This window comes from Drosophila melanogaster, chromosome 3R, assembly GCF_000001215.4.
Source record: "Drosophila melanogaster chromosome 3R".
Taxonomy (NCBI): Eukaryota; Metazoa; Arthropoda; class Insecta; order Diptera; family Drosophilidae; genus Drosophila; species Drosophila melanogaster.
This window is the reverse complement of record NT_033777.3, coordinates 8,168,946-8,182,649: the sequence shown is the minus strand read 5'-3', so window position 1 is coordinate 8,182,649 and position 13,704 is coordinate 8,168,946. Positions and strand designations below refer to the sequence as shown.

The 13,704-nt window shown below is 43.6% G+C and overlaps 1 protein-coding gene across 3 annotated transcripts in view; it reads left to right on the top strand.

Moving 5' to 3' along the window:
* The first annotated feature begins 1,205 nt into the window (after nt 1-1,205).
* The window catches only part of grn (grain), a 34,077-nt gene continuing 21,578 nt past the window's right edge, over nt 1,206-13,704 (top strand). For all 3 annotated transcript variants that reach the window (NM_169206.3, NM_001144554.3, NM_001275437.2), the window contains exons 1-2: nt 1,206-1,451; nt 2,800-3,295. In NM_169206.3, the coding sequence (NP_731211.1) occupies nt 2,974-3,295 (322 nt within the window). In that variant the 5' untranslated portion in view covers nt 1,206-1,451; nt 2,800-2,973. The remainder of the gene's footprint in view (nt 1,452-2,799; nt 3,296-13,704) is intronic.

Below are 13,704 nucleotides of genomic sequence, written 5' to 3'. Positions count from 1 at the left end.
ATTTTAATGCGAAAATCAATGCGGGGGCAGTAAACAGTATTTAGTCCTTAACTGAAATCTTTTTGATCACAAAAACACGAAGCAGTTGAAGTCAGTATGTAAGTCTAAAGGATATGCTAAAAAATCAATAAAGTCAAATTTTATATGTTCTTATATGTAAGGTAAATATCCAAAAAGCTTTAAATAATCCAAGTTGCAAAAATTCGACACATCAAAGTACAAGTTATGGAAGTTTGACTGTGGCAAAAACTGGCTCACGTATTTGAGACTTTCTTCTTGTTCGCTAGTTTGTATGAGTTGTGTGCATTTGTGCGAGCTGTTTATGCGTACCAGATGTACAATACAAGGGCGGCCCCAAAGGAGCCAACTTGCCGCGAAAATATATGAGCTCCATATTAATAATTTGCATCTAGATATGAGCAAACTATCTTTCGCAGTTCGCATAGTTCGTGTACTTCTCTTAATTTCCAGCTGCTAATTTATGCAAATTTCCCTCTAGTCCTAGTGCCGCCCCACTCGCACACGCACAAGGCGGTTGGCAGCAGGCGTATATAACTCAAAAATCGCCAGACAAATCTGCACACATGTTAAGGCCCATAAATAAAGCACATAATCGCAAACGGAACGATCGATGATTGTTGTCACTGCTTGACAGCGGGCGTGGGAAAGGGACGGGGATAGGGAGTACGAGTGGCAGCCTGCGTGAGAGGGGGATGGGGATGGGAGGGAGCTGAGAGCGCAGCGAACAGACAAGCAAAACGCTGGATTGTCTGGCTATGTGTGTGCGTCAAGTGCAGAGAGGCGTGCCGCTGAGAGATTATTGAACGATGCACTCGAGCGGAGCAAACAAAAACAGGAACAACAAAAATAGCGGACTGCAGTCCACCACAACAACAACAACAACCGGTTACCTGCCCTGCACACACAAAAAAACACGCCCCTCTCACGTTCGGTAAGAGAAAGTGTGACAGGCATATTGTTAGGCCAAGCAACGCTGTATAGCTGCCTCCCTCTCACCCGCAGCGAGCACTGCTTGACAGCGCGACCATCTTGTATGTGCCAGCATACTAGCGCACGCACACTCACACACACACGCACACACGTAGGCTGGGCCTCATGCAAACGGGTTTCTGCGGTGCGCTGCGCATGTATTGGTAGTGCGAGAGCAAGCAGCGCCAGTCTTTCCTGTTTTACGCTCGTGTTCGTTCAGTTCGATTTCAACTGTTGACGTGTTTGCAAGCGTGTTATCGGCGTGCGTCCGCTAGTTTCGTTCGTATTTTGCTATCGATTTTCGTCTCGCCGCGACAATAACAAAGAAAGCTCGAAAAACGCGTCGGCAAAAATACACAAAAAGCGATCAAAGTGTACCAAAAATTAACAACAAATCAAATTATTGTAAAAAAAAACCCCAGTAAAAACAAGCAGAGTGATTGAAACAGTGTGCTTAAAATGTAAGATCAAAAATTTGTGATATCAGTGATCATTCAAAAACAAATTGAGATCTATGATAATCAAAAGTTTTTAACGCTAGCCGCGCGCAAAATTCATTATCCTTATCGAGCGATCAGCCTTTGCAACCAATAGTATGAATATAATAAAAAAGTGCTGACACACGCATACCAAAAATCTGGCACTTGCGCTTATCAATTTATTGCTATCAACTAAAGCGCACGGTAGAGGAAAACAAAAATACAAGAAGACATTTAATGAAAAGTGTCTGCTTCTCATTTTTTTTCATTTTTTTTTTTGTCATATTTTTTCACTTCATTATCGCTGCTTCTGCTGCCGATAGATAGATAAATTGATTGAGTTTTCAAGTCAAAAGGCCCTGGTTATTTACTTTTCTTCCACCATCGGGAGGTAACAAATTATGTTGCCTTATCGCCGTTCTTTTCGTAGCGCAATTGTCAATTGAACGATAGGCATCTGGGCACCTTAAAGATACAGTCCACCGAAAAAACTCGGGTCCAACTTGGCTTGTATTATTAATAATTTCTCGAAGCCATAAGCAAACAATGAAGGCAAATAGAAAACAAAAAATACAGAACTCCCGTTGATAATAATCGTTTGGAAAAGAAATCAACGAGTGCAATGCACACAGCTCGCTATACAAACATATATGCTATCTATTGCTGATAAGCCCAAAAATTCCCCAAAAATTCGGCTACCTGTCTAAATCAATATAGAAGTGTTGTCGTTGTCTCTGCGATATGACTCTTTCGCCTGTCTGCAAGAAACCCCCGACAGATGCCAGTTAGCAATTGAAGCTCTTCGATAAACCTTTAAATCGCGTCTAATTGGGCCCACACACAAAAGTCTGGAAAAGATCTGGGAATACAAAGACACCTGCTCTTCGGGCGCCCGCTTTTGACAGCCCGCAGATCCGAAATCCACAGGATCTATTGTTCTTCGGTGTGTAAACATTGTGACAATGCAATTGTTGGGACTACATGTTTATTAGGTCCCCTGGGCGGGATCTTTGTCATCAATCAATCCGATGAATGCGAAAATACTATACTATACTATACCATACGGTTGCCTTTTCATAGTTTTAGTCAGTTTATTTCCCAAACTACACTACACAGAACGTGGAATACAAAAGTCCAATCGTAAATCAACTCGTGGTTATCCTGTATAACTGTACCGCAACCATAAAGCCATAAAAACAATTGAACAAAAAATGTAAAGCTCGCGATAAGGGAGAGTGAGTGATAACGCCGGCTACCGTTAAAATCTTATCAACAGCAGACACCCAACTTCAGTTGCTAAAGTTGTTCAACATTTTCTTGACTTTCACAGATAGAGAAAGAGTTGAGTTGTTGAGTTGAGTGTTCTTTGTATATGAAAAATGCATAGCTATCACTAAACAAAGAGCTAAATAAAAAGCGAAGACCACCCGACCGCAGAGGGATACAGAACCGTCAGATTCCTGCCCCCCGGTAGAACAGAAAAACATTCAAGATTATACTCGAAATGGATATGACCTCAACAGCGGAGGCTGCCGCTCGCAGCTGGTACGATAGTCCGCGTTTAGGCGGCGGCGGCTCCTCGGGCGGTGGCAATGGGGGCGGCGTCTCGCCCCAAACGAACGGCCTTGGCAGCGCCGGTAGCAGCCTGGCCCACAGCCACCACAGCCTCTCCAGCGGCGCCAGCTCGGCGGGCAGCAGCGTGGGCGTGGGCTCTGCTCTTGGCGGCGGCGGCGGATCCGGACTGGACACCAGCGACATGAGCGCCTTCTACGCGCTGGAGAGCAACGGACACCACCGGCGCTACTATCCCAGCTATCATCAGCACAGTAAGTGTAAAACTTGAAAAACTTAGTTGACAGGCTTTGGGATGGAAAATTCATTGGGGCAGCTGGACGGTTCAGTTGGGATCTGTTAACAAATGGAATTCCATTGAAACGATACTCTTTAAAGTAATCTCATACGAAGGAAATAGAGCATTTCGAATATCGTAGCTGGAATGCCAATTTAAATGAACTGATTACACAGTAAAATTTATACTACACATCCGCTACCACTCAAAACTACGAAAATTAGACGTTATTGGTGTCATGAATTAAGTTCCAGCTGTAAATACTTTCCATAAAATAATTCAGTATTCAGATATTAGGTATTATTTTTCTTAAACCATTCCGGTTATACTTCAAAATACTTTCTTATGATTCTTCGCAATTAATAATAATGTCATATGTAAAATCGATTTATCTCTTCTTAACTCACACATAAAAATTATTGTTTAAGCAGAAACCAACTGAACGTTTGAGAAATCAATGAAAGTTTTCTAAATATATATATTTTAACAAGATTTGGGGGAAATGCCGCAGACCTTAACTACCATTTCGATTTATGCTGTGTTTAAGTAATTTCTTCCATTTTTTTTTTTTTTTTGGTTTCGTTACCCCTTGAACATTTGTTCTAATGTCATTTCTAATGCGTTTTTAATGAATGTATTTTGGCGGGGGTGTGCTCCTCTGATAGTTGCCGCTCTGGTTGGTATTTTACGGAGTGCGTGGGCGTGCATTACCACCCACCACGAACAGCCCACCGCCCACAAATCGATTGCTTCGCGCCTTTTTTGTGTTGTCGAGTGAGCGTTTCCTGTGGGGCGCCATCGAAATGGCTCGATGAAAATCGCCGTTGTCCTGCAGCTAGATTGTATCCCTGGAACATGAAATTAGGCGTCCAGATAAGGACTGAATCAATTGGTTCGAGGCAGAAAACAATGGAACTAGAAAAATACCACTAAAGGCACTACTTAAAACATATCTCACAGACTAATATTAAAAAGTATTTATCATTTATGTGCCTGACCGCAATTCTTGAAATTTAACATAACAAAACGAAAGTTTTAAAAATTGGTCATCTTTTCCCCCGCATTTTTTATAACTCTATTAGGGTGTACCATTTAAAGTTTCTGCCCGGCAACTGAGAATATAAACTCTAACTTTTCTTCTAATTGCCTGAAATTTGTTCCTCGGCCCAAAAGAAAATGATCTGCGCTCATTAGGCACCCAAAAAACTAAAAAGACGACATTATTATTATTATTATTTTTCTTTTTTTTACCAAAGCTCAGGTGTCTGTCTGTGTGTGTGAGAAATTCACACGCCTCCAAAAAAATTCCAGTTCCGCTAAGTTAATTTTCAATTTGAGCCACCGTTGGCTCTGCTTTCTGTTTTCAGTGTTCGGCGCTCAGTTTTCAGTTTTCTGGGCTGCGACGACGACTGTGACTGTGCTGTCACTTTTGACAGTTGATGCCCCAAACCATTTTCACTTGGCACTTAGCCTGGCCCAAGCCCATTGTTGTTGCAGCTTTTGGGCTTTGGTTTTATATATATTTTGGGTTTTTTTTTATTTCGGTTTTATTGCGCTTTGCATTTTGACAGTTCCACGTAAACGCAGCGAACACCCAAACGTGACATGCATCAATGCGGCATGGTCGCTGAATTTATTTCCTGCTCTTGGAGTGTGCAAAATTTTAATTTAAAATCCCGTGTGCAGTCGGTAGTATTGCCCCTGGAATGTCTGGCTAAGTGAGGCTGTGCAACTGCAAAGTGATCAATCAGATCGGTTGAAGGAGCTGAACGATCATTCGATCCAAACCGAACCGACCCGATCCGATGCGATGCGATCCTTTTGCATTTATGTTTAATTCATGTTATTCATATGCCGACTTTATTGATGCTTGATTTGATCCATCCAGCGATCCCCCAGTTGCCGCTGTAATTCATTCATGCACTCCGCGTCTGTGGGATTGTGGGATTCTGGGATTGCGGATTGGGGATTCAAATCGCTTGACAGACAGTTTGTCTGGGGAGTGGAGTGGCATGCTCGCATTCATAACGAACGGGCACCTGTGGCGAGCGTTGATTTTAAAATTCATTAGTCTGCATATGTCACATCTCAGGGGCGGTTGAAGAGAGGGGGTCCAAGGGGGCGAAGCCGTACCAAAAGCCCCCTTGTCAGTCGCCCAATTTAGTTGTCAATTATGAGGGGCTGGAACTTTACCGGCTGTCATTAGTGGCAAATTAAGCAACTAGGTTGGCGCATTAGTTTTTTGGCTTAAACGCAGAGGCCAATGCAGTTTTAATGGCCCAAAACAGCACACACACTTAAGAGCTCACATGCTCGTGAGTCGGAAATTTTTATGATAGCCCAAGCCATAAAAACCAACGACAACAAATGTGAAATTTAAATTTCAAAAGCAAACATGCCGAAAATTTTGGCAATAACTTTTGTCTTGTGACTCCAGTGTGTGTATGTATATGTGGTTTTGTGTTTATCTGCGCTTTTGTTTTATTTTTCTACATTTTTTCATCTTGACTCGCTTTTTTCACAAACATTTGCGATGATAAATATACATACACACAAACTCTTGTTTTGGTAGTTCTTTTTTGTTTTGGTATTTCACTATTTATCTAAGCCATGATTATACACTGGAGACAAAGCGGTATTTGGGTGATGGAAATAAAGAAGGAATTTGCTATATAATTTAAATATTAAATACTGTGAGCAGCCATTAAGATAATCAGCTTTCGATTAGAACTTAAATACCAGCTGTGAAATACATTGTTATTTTAGATAAATTATGAGCTATTCTCCTAATTCTAAACGTGAATGCTTCAATTTTGAAGACATTTCACCGAATTTATGAGGTTTCAATTAAGCCATTAAAATAACTACTTGAAATTAGAGCATCCACAGTTCGTTGCGTCATTTTTGCTATCTCTCTTATGTCTCGTAAATCCGACGGCTGTTAGAGCTTGAGCATAAAATTTATTTTTAATTACCCCAGTCGAGCTTTTGAATATTTTTGCCTGCAATTCGAACTGCCCGATTGTATAGCCATTGCACTCGCACCAAGTGAGTGAGCGATATAGGTATATAGATGCCCCGATAGAGATAGCGATATCTGCGGTCCAAGTTTTTGACAATATTTGTGTGTGTGGTGCATTTTCATTTGTTGTTGGCAACTTTTTTGGCTTATCGGCCGGGCAAAATCGGGCAAATGAAAACTTTTTGCTGGCCGCCCGTTTGTTGGGGCTTCTGTTCATAATTTTTAGCTTTAGCTTTGGCTTCGGATTCAGATTCAGATTCAGATTCAGATTCAGTATTCAGGTTCAACGTCAGCTCGAAAGTTCCCACAGCCACTTAACGCAAATGTCACGCACAGTGGGCTGCCGTTACAAAGGATATCAAATGCGATGCGGGCCCATTGAGTCCGACTTTTGTTCCGTTTCGTTCCTTTCCTTTTCTTGCCTGCAGTTCAGTTGAAAAGCCTCACTCGACGCAGTTCAGCTCGAAACTAGCCTGGCTAGGCTGGCTACCAGGTGTTGCACTTGAAGCGCTGTCCACTCATAAATTTTCATGTGGCCAGGCCCGAAAGCGAACAAAAAAAGTTTTCCAAGAAATTGCCATGGCTTTGGCCTGGGCTTTTGGTGGGGCTGGGCCGTAATAGTTGTTGTAATTTACCGACTGCAAGCACACGGCTTATGGGTTATATAGCGAATATAGCTAGGCATATAGCGATATGGCGATATAGCGTGCCTGGACAGAATCTCGGCGGCAAATCTTAATCCCGGTGCGCAGGTTTTCAGCGAATTGTGTGCGAGTGGATGGCCTATAAAAGTGAGTTATGGTATTGCAATTGAACAGCTGGGCCACCGCTGCGTATGATTGATGTGCACTTTTTGGGTGGCTTACTTGGGCAGCCCTTCTTCTCGACATTTAATTCGCCTTGATTAAAGTGTCTTGCCAAATCATGCCACATTAATTATGACCCAAATTCCTGGAAGCATTCCTTCTTGCCCAGTGCAGCCAGTACAAGTGGTACATCGTACGATCCATTGAGCGGCAAAGTTGAATTGCTGTTTTGTGTTATACATATTGCTCGTTGCATTGACAGTGGCCGGTCATTCATTCCACCGCACATGTTGCTGCTGTGCTTTCGCTGCTGCTGCTGATGCTGCTGCTGCTGCTACTACTGCTGCTGGCGCGATGTTTTAATTAGTCGTGGCACAGCGAACTGTCTTTGCTTAATTAAATGACATAATTATAAGAATGTGCCGGGGGGAGAGAACGGCAGAGCCCAGCCTACGCCAAAATGCCACATGCAACACGTGATGTTGCTGTCGTTGACATTGCCTTGCGATGCTTCAATTAATTTGCACTGCAGCAACAGTTCTTGCAGTTGTTGCTGTGGATGTTGCTCTTGGCTGCTTTGCATGCCGCAGTGCCAAAGGTGCCGCCACAATGTGCATTGTCCGCTGCAGCGGCTACGGCAGCAACTGCATCAGCAGCATTCCCATTGGCAACACGTTTCGCATTCTAATTTGACGTTCGCCGGACTGCGGCTAGTTTGCCTAGTGTGAACAGCTGTCCTTCAATCACTATCAATGTCGCCTGATGTTGCAATGTTGCCGTTGCCGTGTTGCTGCATCAATCTGGCCAAGATGGCGACTGCCAGTTGTGCTCCTTTAATGCTCGCCGCCTGCTTCTGGCGAACTGGGCCGGAAGTCTTGGCTGCCGAGAATCCAGGGCCTGTCATTTGTCAGCCGCGATTTCCAGGAACGCAACACATATATATGTATATATAGCGATGAATACGAATATGGTTATGTATATCTTCTGATGTGGCATCATCAATAAGACGGCTACCGGGCCTCGTTATTAATTTGTTAAATCAAAAAACAGCTCCACTGCGATTTATATCAGGAGGCGAGACAAAAGCTTACGCACGGCAGCAACATGTTGCTGTTGCTGCTGTTGTTGTGATTTGTCTAACACAGCGAGCGGTCAGTTGGCCATACAAAGAGTCCCGGACAGCGGCATTCATTAATTTTGCAGCACCAGCAGCAACAGGAGTCGCAGATGCAACAGCAGCGGCAGCAACATGTTGCCCGTTTGGGGCTTTTTAAGCACCCTCGGCACGATTTGTGAATGCAATTACAATATTGAATATTAGCGCATTGTTGCTGCCCCCGCTGTCAATGCAGCAGCAGCAGTAGGAGCAACTGCAGCAACTGCTGCAACGACGGCGGCAACATTTGTGTGCTGCTGCTGATAAATTGTAGCTAATACATTTGTGCAGCCGTGTTTGGCTTGTGGTCCCATTGCAGTGTCAAGTTTACAAATGACTTTGCGACATTTGCCTGTGCCGATCTTTAGCGCTGATCTCGCCGGGATAAGCAAATCAAACTCGAACTGGCATTCTGGTCGTATTAATCAGACAGAGTCATTGTACTCCCCGGGCAAATTGCTTCCTAGAAAGGCAAGGTTTACCTATCGAAATAGAACAATCTTACCGAGAACTCCGATATTGGACCACCTGTAATGGGCTCTAACAAATGACGTCGCTCTAATTAACATTTGTCAATGTTTGCCCTGTTCGCAGAGCAGTCGAAATTTGTGCGACAAACCAGTTTGAGAGAATCGAAAAATAAACCATAAGAGCAATAAACTGAAAAAAAAAAGAAAACAACTGATTCCCTTGGCCAGATCACAGAAATATGTGTCGCAAGAGACGCCGCCAAAAATTTGTTGCCAATGCGCGTGCAGCATTCAAGATCCGAAGGAGCAACATCACGATTCTCGATTCGTTTGCAGCCTTTTTTGGGGGGCCCAAAAACTGTTTAGCATAATTTTTAGCCGGGGCATCCTCTCATCGCCATCGCCATCATCTTTTGTTGGCGGCGCGTGTGTTTAATAAAATATTTTATTAATATGCGAATATGCCAGCAGTAGTGGACACAACAGCAGCAGCATCATGAGCAACAGCAACTTGGATACAAGAGTCCCAGACGCGAGGTCGCATCAATTGAATTTCTTGAGCTTGCGAGACTTATGAATTTATGCAACGTTTTGCCCGCTTCAGTTGCGCTTTTTTCACTTTTCTGACCCATTGTCTTTGTGTGGCTCGCTTTGTGGCCTGCTGGCTGTTTGGCCCTTTGTTGTGATAAATGTCAACGCGTTCTTATTTATGACATGTGAAGCAGCGCCCGCCGGTGGTCCAATCCCAGCAGCAGAAGCAGCAAAAATCACCGGAAAAAAGTTGGAGCCAACGGCAAACAGCAAAAGCAACTTGTCAGCGAAGAACTGCAAAACACTTCGCGCAATCACTTCAAACGCTGCCTTTGAGTGACCAAATTTGGTTTTGTCATATAAAAACTTGTCAATTTTAATGATTTCGCTGACGCTTCGAACTGTCATAAGTGCGCCCGCAGGCATTTCTGGACAGGATTCGCGCATCCTTTTTGGCTGACTATGTGTAAATGGGGTGTTCGCTCATTAGCCCGAAGTCGGCGAAAAAGCCAAACTGTCAAGCGGTTTGCCTGACTGGCTGACAGGCTGCCGTTGCATTTGCATAAGTTGCAGTTGCAGTTGAAGTTGAAATTAAAGTTAAAGTTGGCTTTGCGTGGCCAGGATTCCAGTTCAATGCACGCGCCTTTTTGTGCCGCTGCAGCCGCATTATTAGCATTTTTTGTATATATATTTTTTTATTATTTTTGTCGCTCACCCACCACCACCAGCAACTGCAAATGGCCACAAAAATGGCGCACTTCAGACCCAGCCCAACTTGCAACTCCCATTGCAGCGCTTGTTGTTGTCAACGTGTTTTCCCATTTCCCTGCCTTTATTTTGTTGTATTTGTTTTTTGTGGCAACCACATTGTGGCACGTATGCAAAAGCTGGGCCAGGCCACGTAATTCACACGTTGGCCCAAACAAGCTGGTTAACTGGTTAGCTCTCATTGTTTTTCCTCTTTGGTACTCCTTTTTTCTTTTATTTTCGAGAGAAATTCCCGTCTCATCGCAGCAGCTCGGGCCTGGTAATACGTCAATTATAAAGCAATTAATAAGCCAGAGAATTCCTCAAAAACAAAAAAAGATGTGTAATAAAAAAACATATATTTTCCAGGGCGGTGCGTTGTGCAACGGCATAACTTACAAGACGCTGCTGGTGCTCCAGCTACTTGAGTTATTAAACGCATTATCATAAATACAATTGACAACTTATGACTAATGATAAGCTGGCATGCAACGCTGATCCGGGGGCTGCAAATAAAGTGTTAATAATATAGATGGCAGCGGCGGTGCAGTTTGCGCTTAATAATGCAGCGTGCCTCTGTCAGTCACTCACTCACTCACTGGGCCATTCCGTCAGTCAGTCAGTCAGTCAGTCAGTCCGTCAGTCTATCAGGCAGTCAGCCAGTCCTGCGGGCAATCTTGCAGTCAGTCAGTCGGAGTCACGCAACTGCAGAAAGCAAAGAAATAATTAAAACAAACAAGCGCGCAAAATGCTAAGCAGTCGAGAGACCCAAGTTTCAGCTTCAATTTTCAGCTTCAAGTTCGGCTACTGTTGGAGGTGCACTGGAAAAAAAAAATGAATACCGTACAGCAAGAGTACCACATATATGGCAAGAAACTTCAAACAGCTTAGTTGGTTCGAAACTCGCTCATAAAAACTATTTTCACATATTAAATTTAGATTGCTTGGTGAGATCAATTTTCTTTAATGGTTCATGGTTCTCAGATACCATTTCTTTTTCCTGTGCACATCTATAACTATCAAGGTGTCTTCGAGCAGCCAAAACTGACCTACCTGCCGAGCTCTCGATCTCGCTGGCGGTGGTGGCTGAAACTGGAATCCGTTATAGTTTATGGCCCGTTGTTGGTTGTTGGTTGCTGCTTAGTTGTTGCTGCCACCGCTGCATGCTTAAACAATTTCCAATTTTGGAGCAGGTGTAACAGCGCCGCCGAGAGACACTTGACCGCATTTTGGAGCCACGCGCCTACAACAGCAACATCAAATCGCCCGTTGAGCAGGTGAAAAGAAAAGTCCTTGTTTCTCGAGGGTAGCTCTGGCTATAAATTAAGCCACCGCCTGCAGACATTGTGCCATCGAGGGGTCACGAAGGAGGGCTCCTTCTGAGCGGCAGGATTGCCTCGTCCTGGCGGTTCGTATGATTGATTGTTGCTGGTCCTTGCTGGCAGGAAGCAGCTGAATCAGCTGAATCGTCAGAATCGTAAGAATAATCGAGTGAAATCCACTAACAAGTCACACAAGTTGTTCGACAAACGGTTAAAGAGTCTCGTTTCACTCATTTGCGGATTTGATTTCCATCGATTGATAAGAACGCCCAGCATCTCGCACCCCTAATCCAATCCCATCCCATTCAATCCTTTTCTGCCGGCATTGGTGTGAATTTAATTTACCAAAGAGACAGAAAACGGAAAATCCTTTTTTGGCCTTATCTAGATGGGCCGCCAGAACCACCCTGCTCTGCTTTGTTGTCCTTTCACATTGAAATTTAAATGATGCGATGGCCGAAATGATAACTTGGCCGGCAGCTGATGCATTTTACTAATTGAAGCCATTTCATCTCTCTGGTTTTCTCTTCGGTTTTCTGGTCTTCAGGCTTCAAGCTTCAGGCTTCACCTGTTTGGCTGTCATCTTCAAATGTCCAACACGTCCGGCTAAGTGCACACGAACCAGCCTACGTACATATATATATATATATATATCCGTATATATATATCTGTACACTCAGATACATTAATTATGTCATTCACGTCGTCGTCAAGCGTCAGCTTCGATTGCAATTAAAAGGCGCTTTAAGCCGGGGATTTCGGTTTCGGAATACGGTTTTTGGATCTGGCTTAGATGGACAGGCGCTGAGAGCGTTGAGCGCTGTCAAACGCTTTTAAAACGCCATAGAAATGTCCAAGAGAGAGAGAGAGAGATAGGAGAACGGGCCAAAAGAGAGCGGCGGCTTTTAAGGCTTTGATCTGTCAGTTTGAAGAAATCAAGCGCAGGCCAAAAGCTTCAAAATGTTGTTTTTTAACCGCTTTTGTGGCTCTTGCTGTTTTTGTTGCTGTGTAGAACGTGTCAGCCTGGTTTTTTGTTTTTTTTTTTTTGGTGTTTTATTTTTTTGCCTGGAGACGACCAAGGGCAGCGTTTTCCACCAGCACGAGCTTTGCATACCGCCAGGTCAACAACAACAATAACATTGGCAGCAAAAAAAATGTCGTTCTTTTTGTTTCAAGTTTGCAACTTTAATTGCTGTGTACTCAGCTTGATTTATTAGCGAATTGTTTTATACGAGCAACAGCAACAGTAAACACAAAAAAGAAGATTAAGAAACGAGTAATCTGTGAGTCATATATACTCGTATATGTGTAATACATTACATACGTTCACATATAACTTGGGATTAACATTAACAGCCCACTGATATCGCCAACACCATCGGCTGGCAAATTGAAAGTTTCGCCATGCCAATTAAAGTGCGCATCGGACATTGATTTGGCAACGGGCTGAAAGATGCAACCATCCTCCGACTATATAATTTGGCATGACCAATGGTATTATTTCACTCGATCTTGGCAAATTACATACAAGCGATTCGAACCGAATCGATCCGATGACGACTTCATATATGGAGGATCTTTGTGTCGTTGGTGCAAAAGTGTGAACTGGGCACAGCAGATCGGGAAAAGCAATAACCACATTTGATTGAGGCATTGCACTGGGAAAAGTCTGGCCAAGATGCCAAACATGTTGCAGTCGTTCCGGTGGTGATGCGTCTGCTTCTGATGCTGCTGCTTCAGCTAATTTCTATAATCAGGCACACGTACATATAATATCGCCACTAAAGCACTGTTATTAGGATAATCAAATGGATATTATCGCAGCCAGCGATCCGGCCAAAGCAGCGATCCAACGATCGGGTTTGGTTATGTTTGCCATCCACCGATCAATAAATACCCTGCCTTGAGGTGGCAGCTACCACTTTGCGGGATAATTTCAGACATCGAGTTGCATAATAATTGGGTCTAAGCAACTAATTATGCTGCTCTTGATTTTTGATTGCAATGCGGAAAATGCAATAGTAAAATCACTTAGTTATGATTTTTTTTTTGATGTTAGAGCATTGCCTATTCTTCCAACCCATCGTTATTTAAAGTTTCCCTCACGCTGTTCCTTTCGACTCTCGTCTTGATTTGGCCTAATCCATCTTGGCGTACAATGAACTGACCTACTGTTGGCCAACCAGCCTGGACCGCTGATGTTGCTGCCGTAGATGTTGCTGCTCCTGCTGCGGCTGCTGCATAATCAAAAATAATTTCACATACAAACAAGCCCCGAGGGCAAGCGACTTGCGACTCTTTGGGGAGCTGCAGCCAATATTAATGATAATAA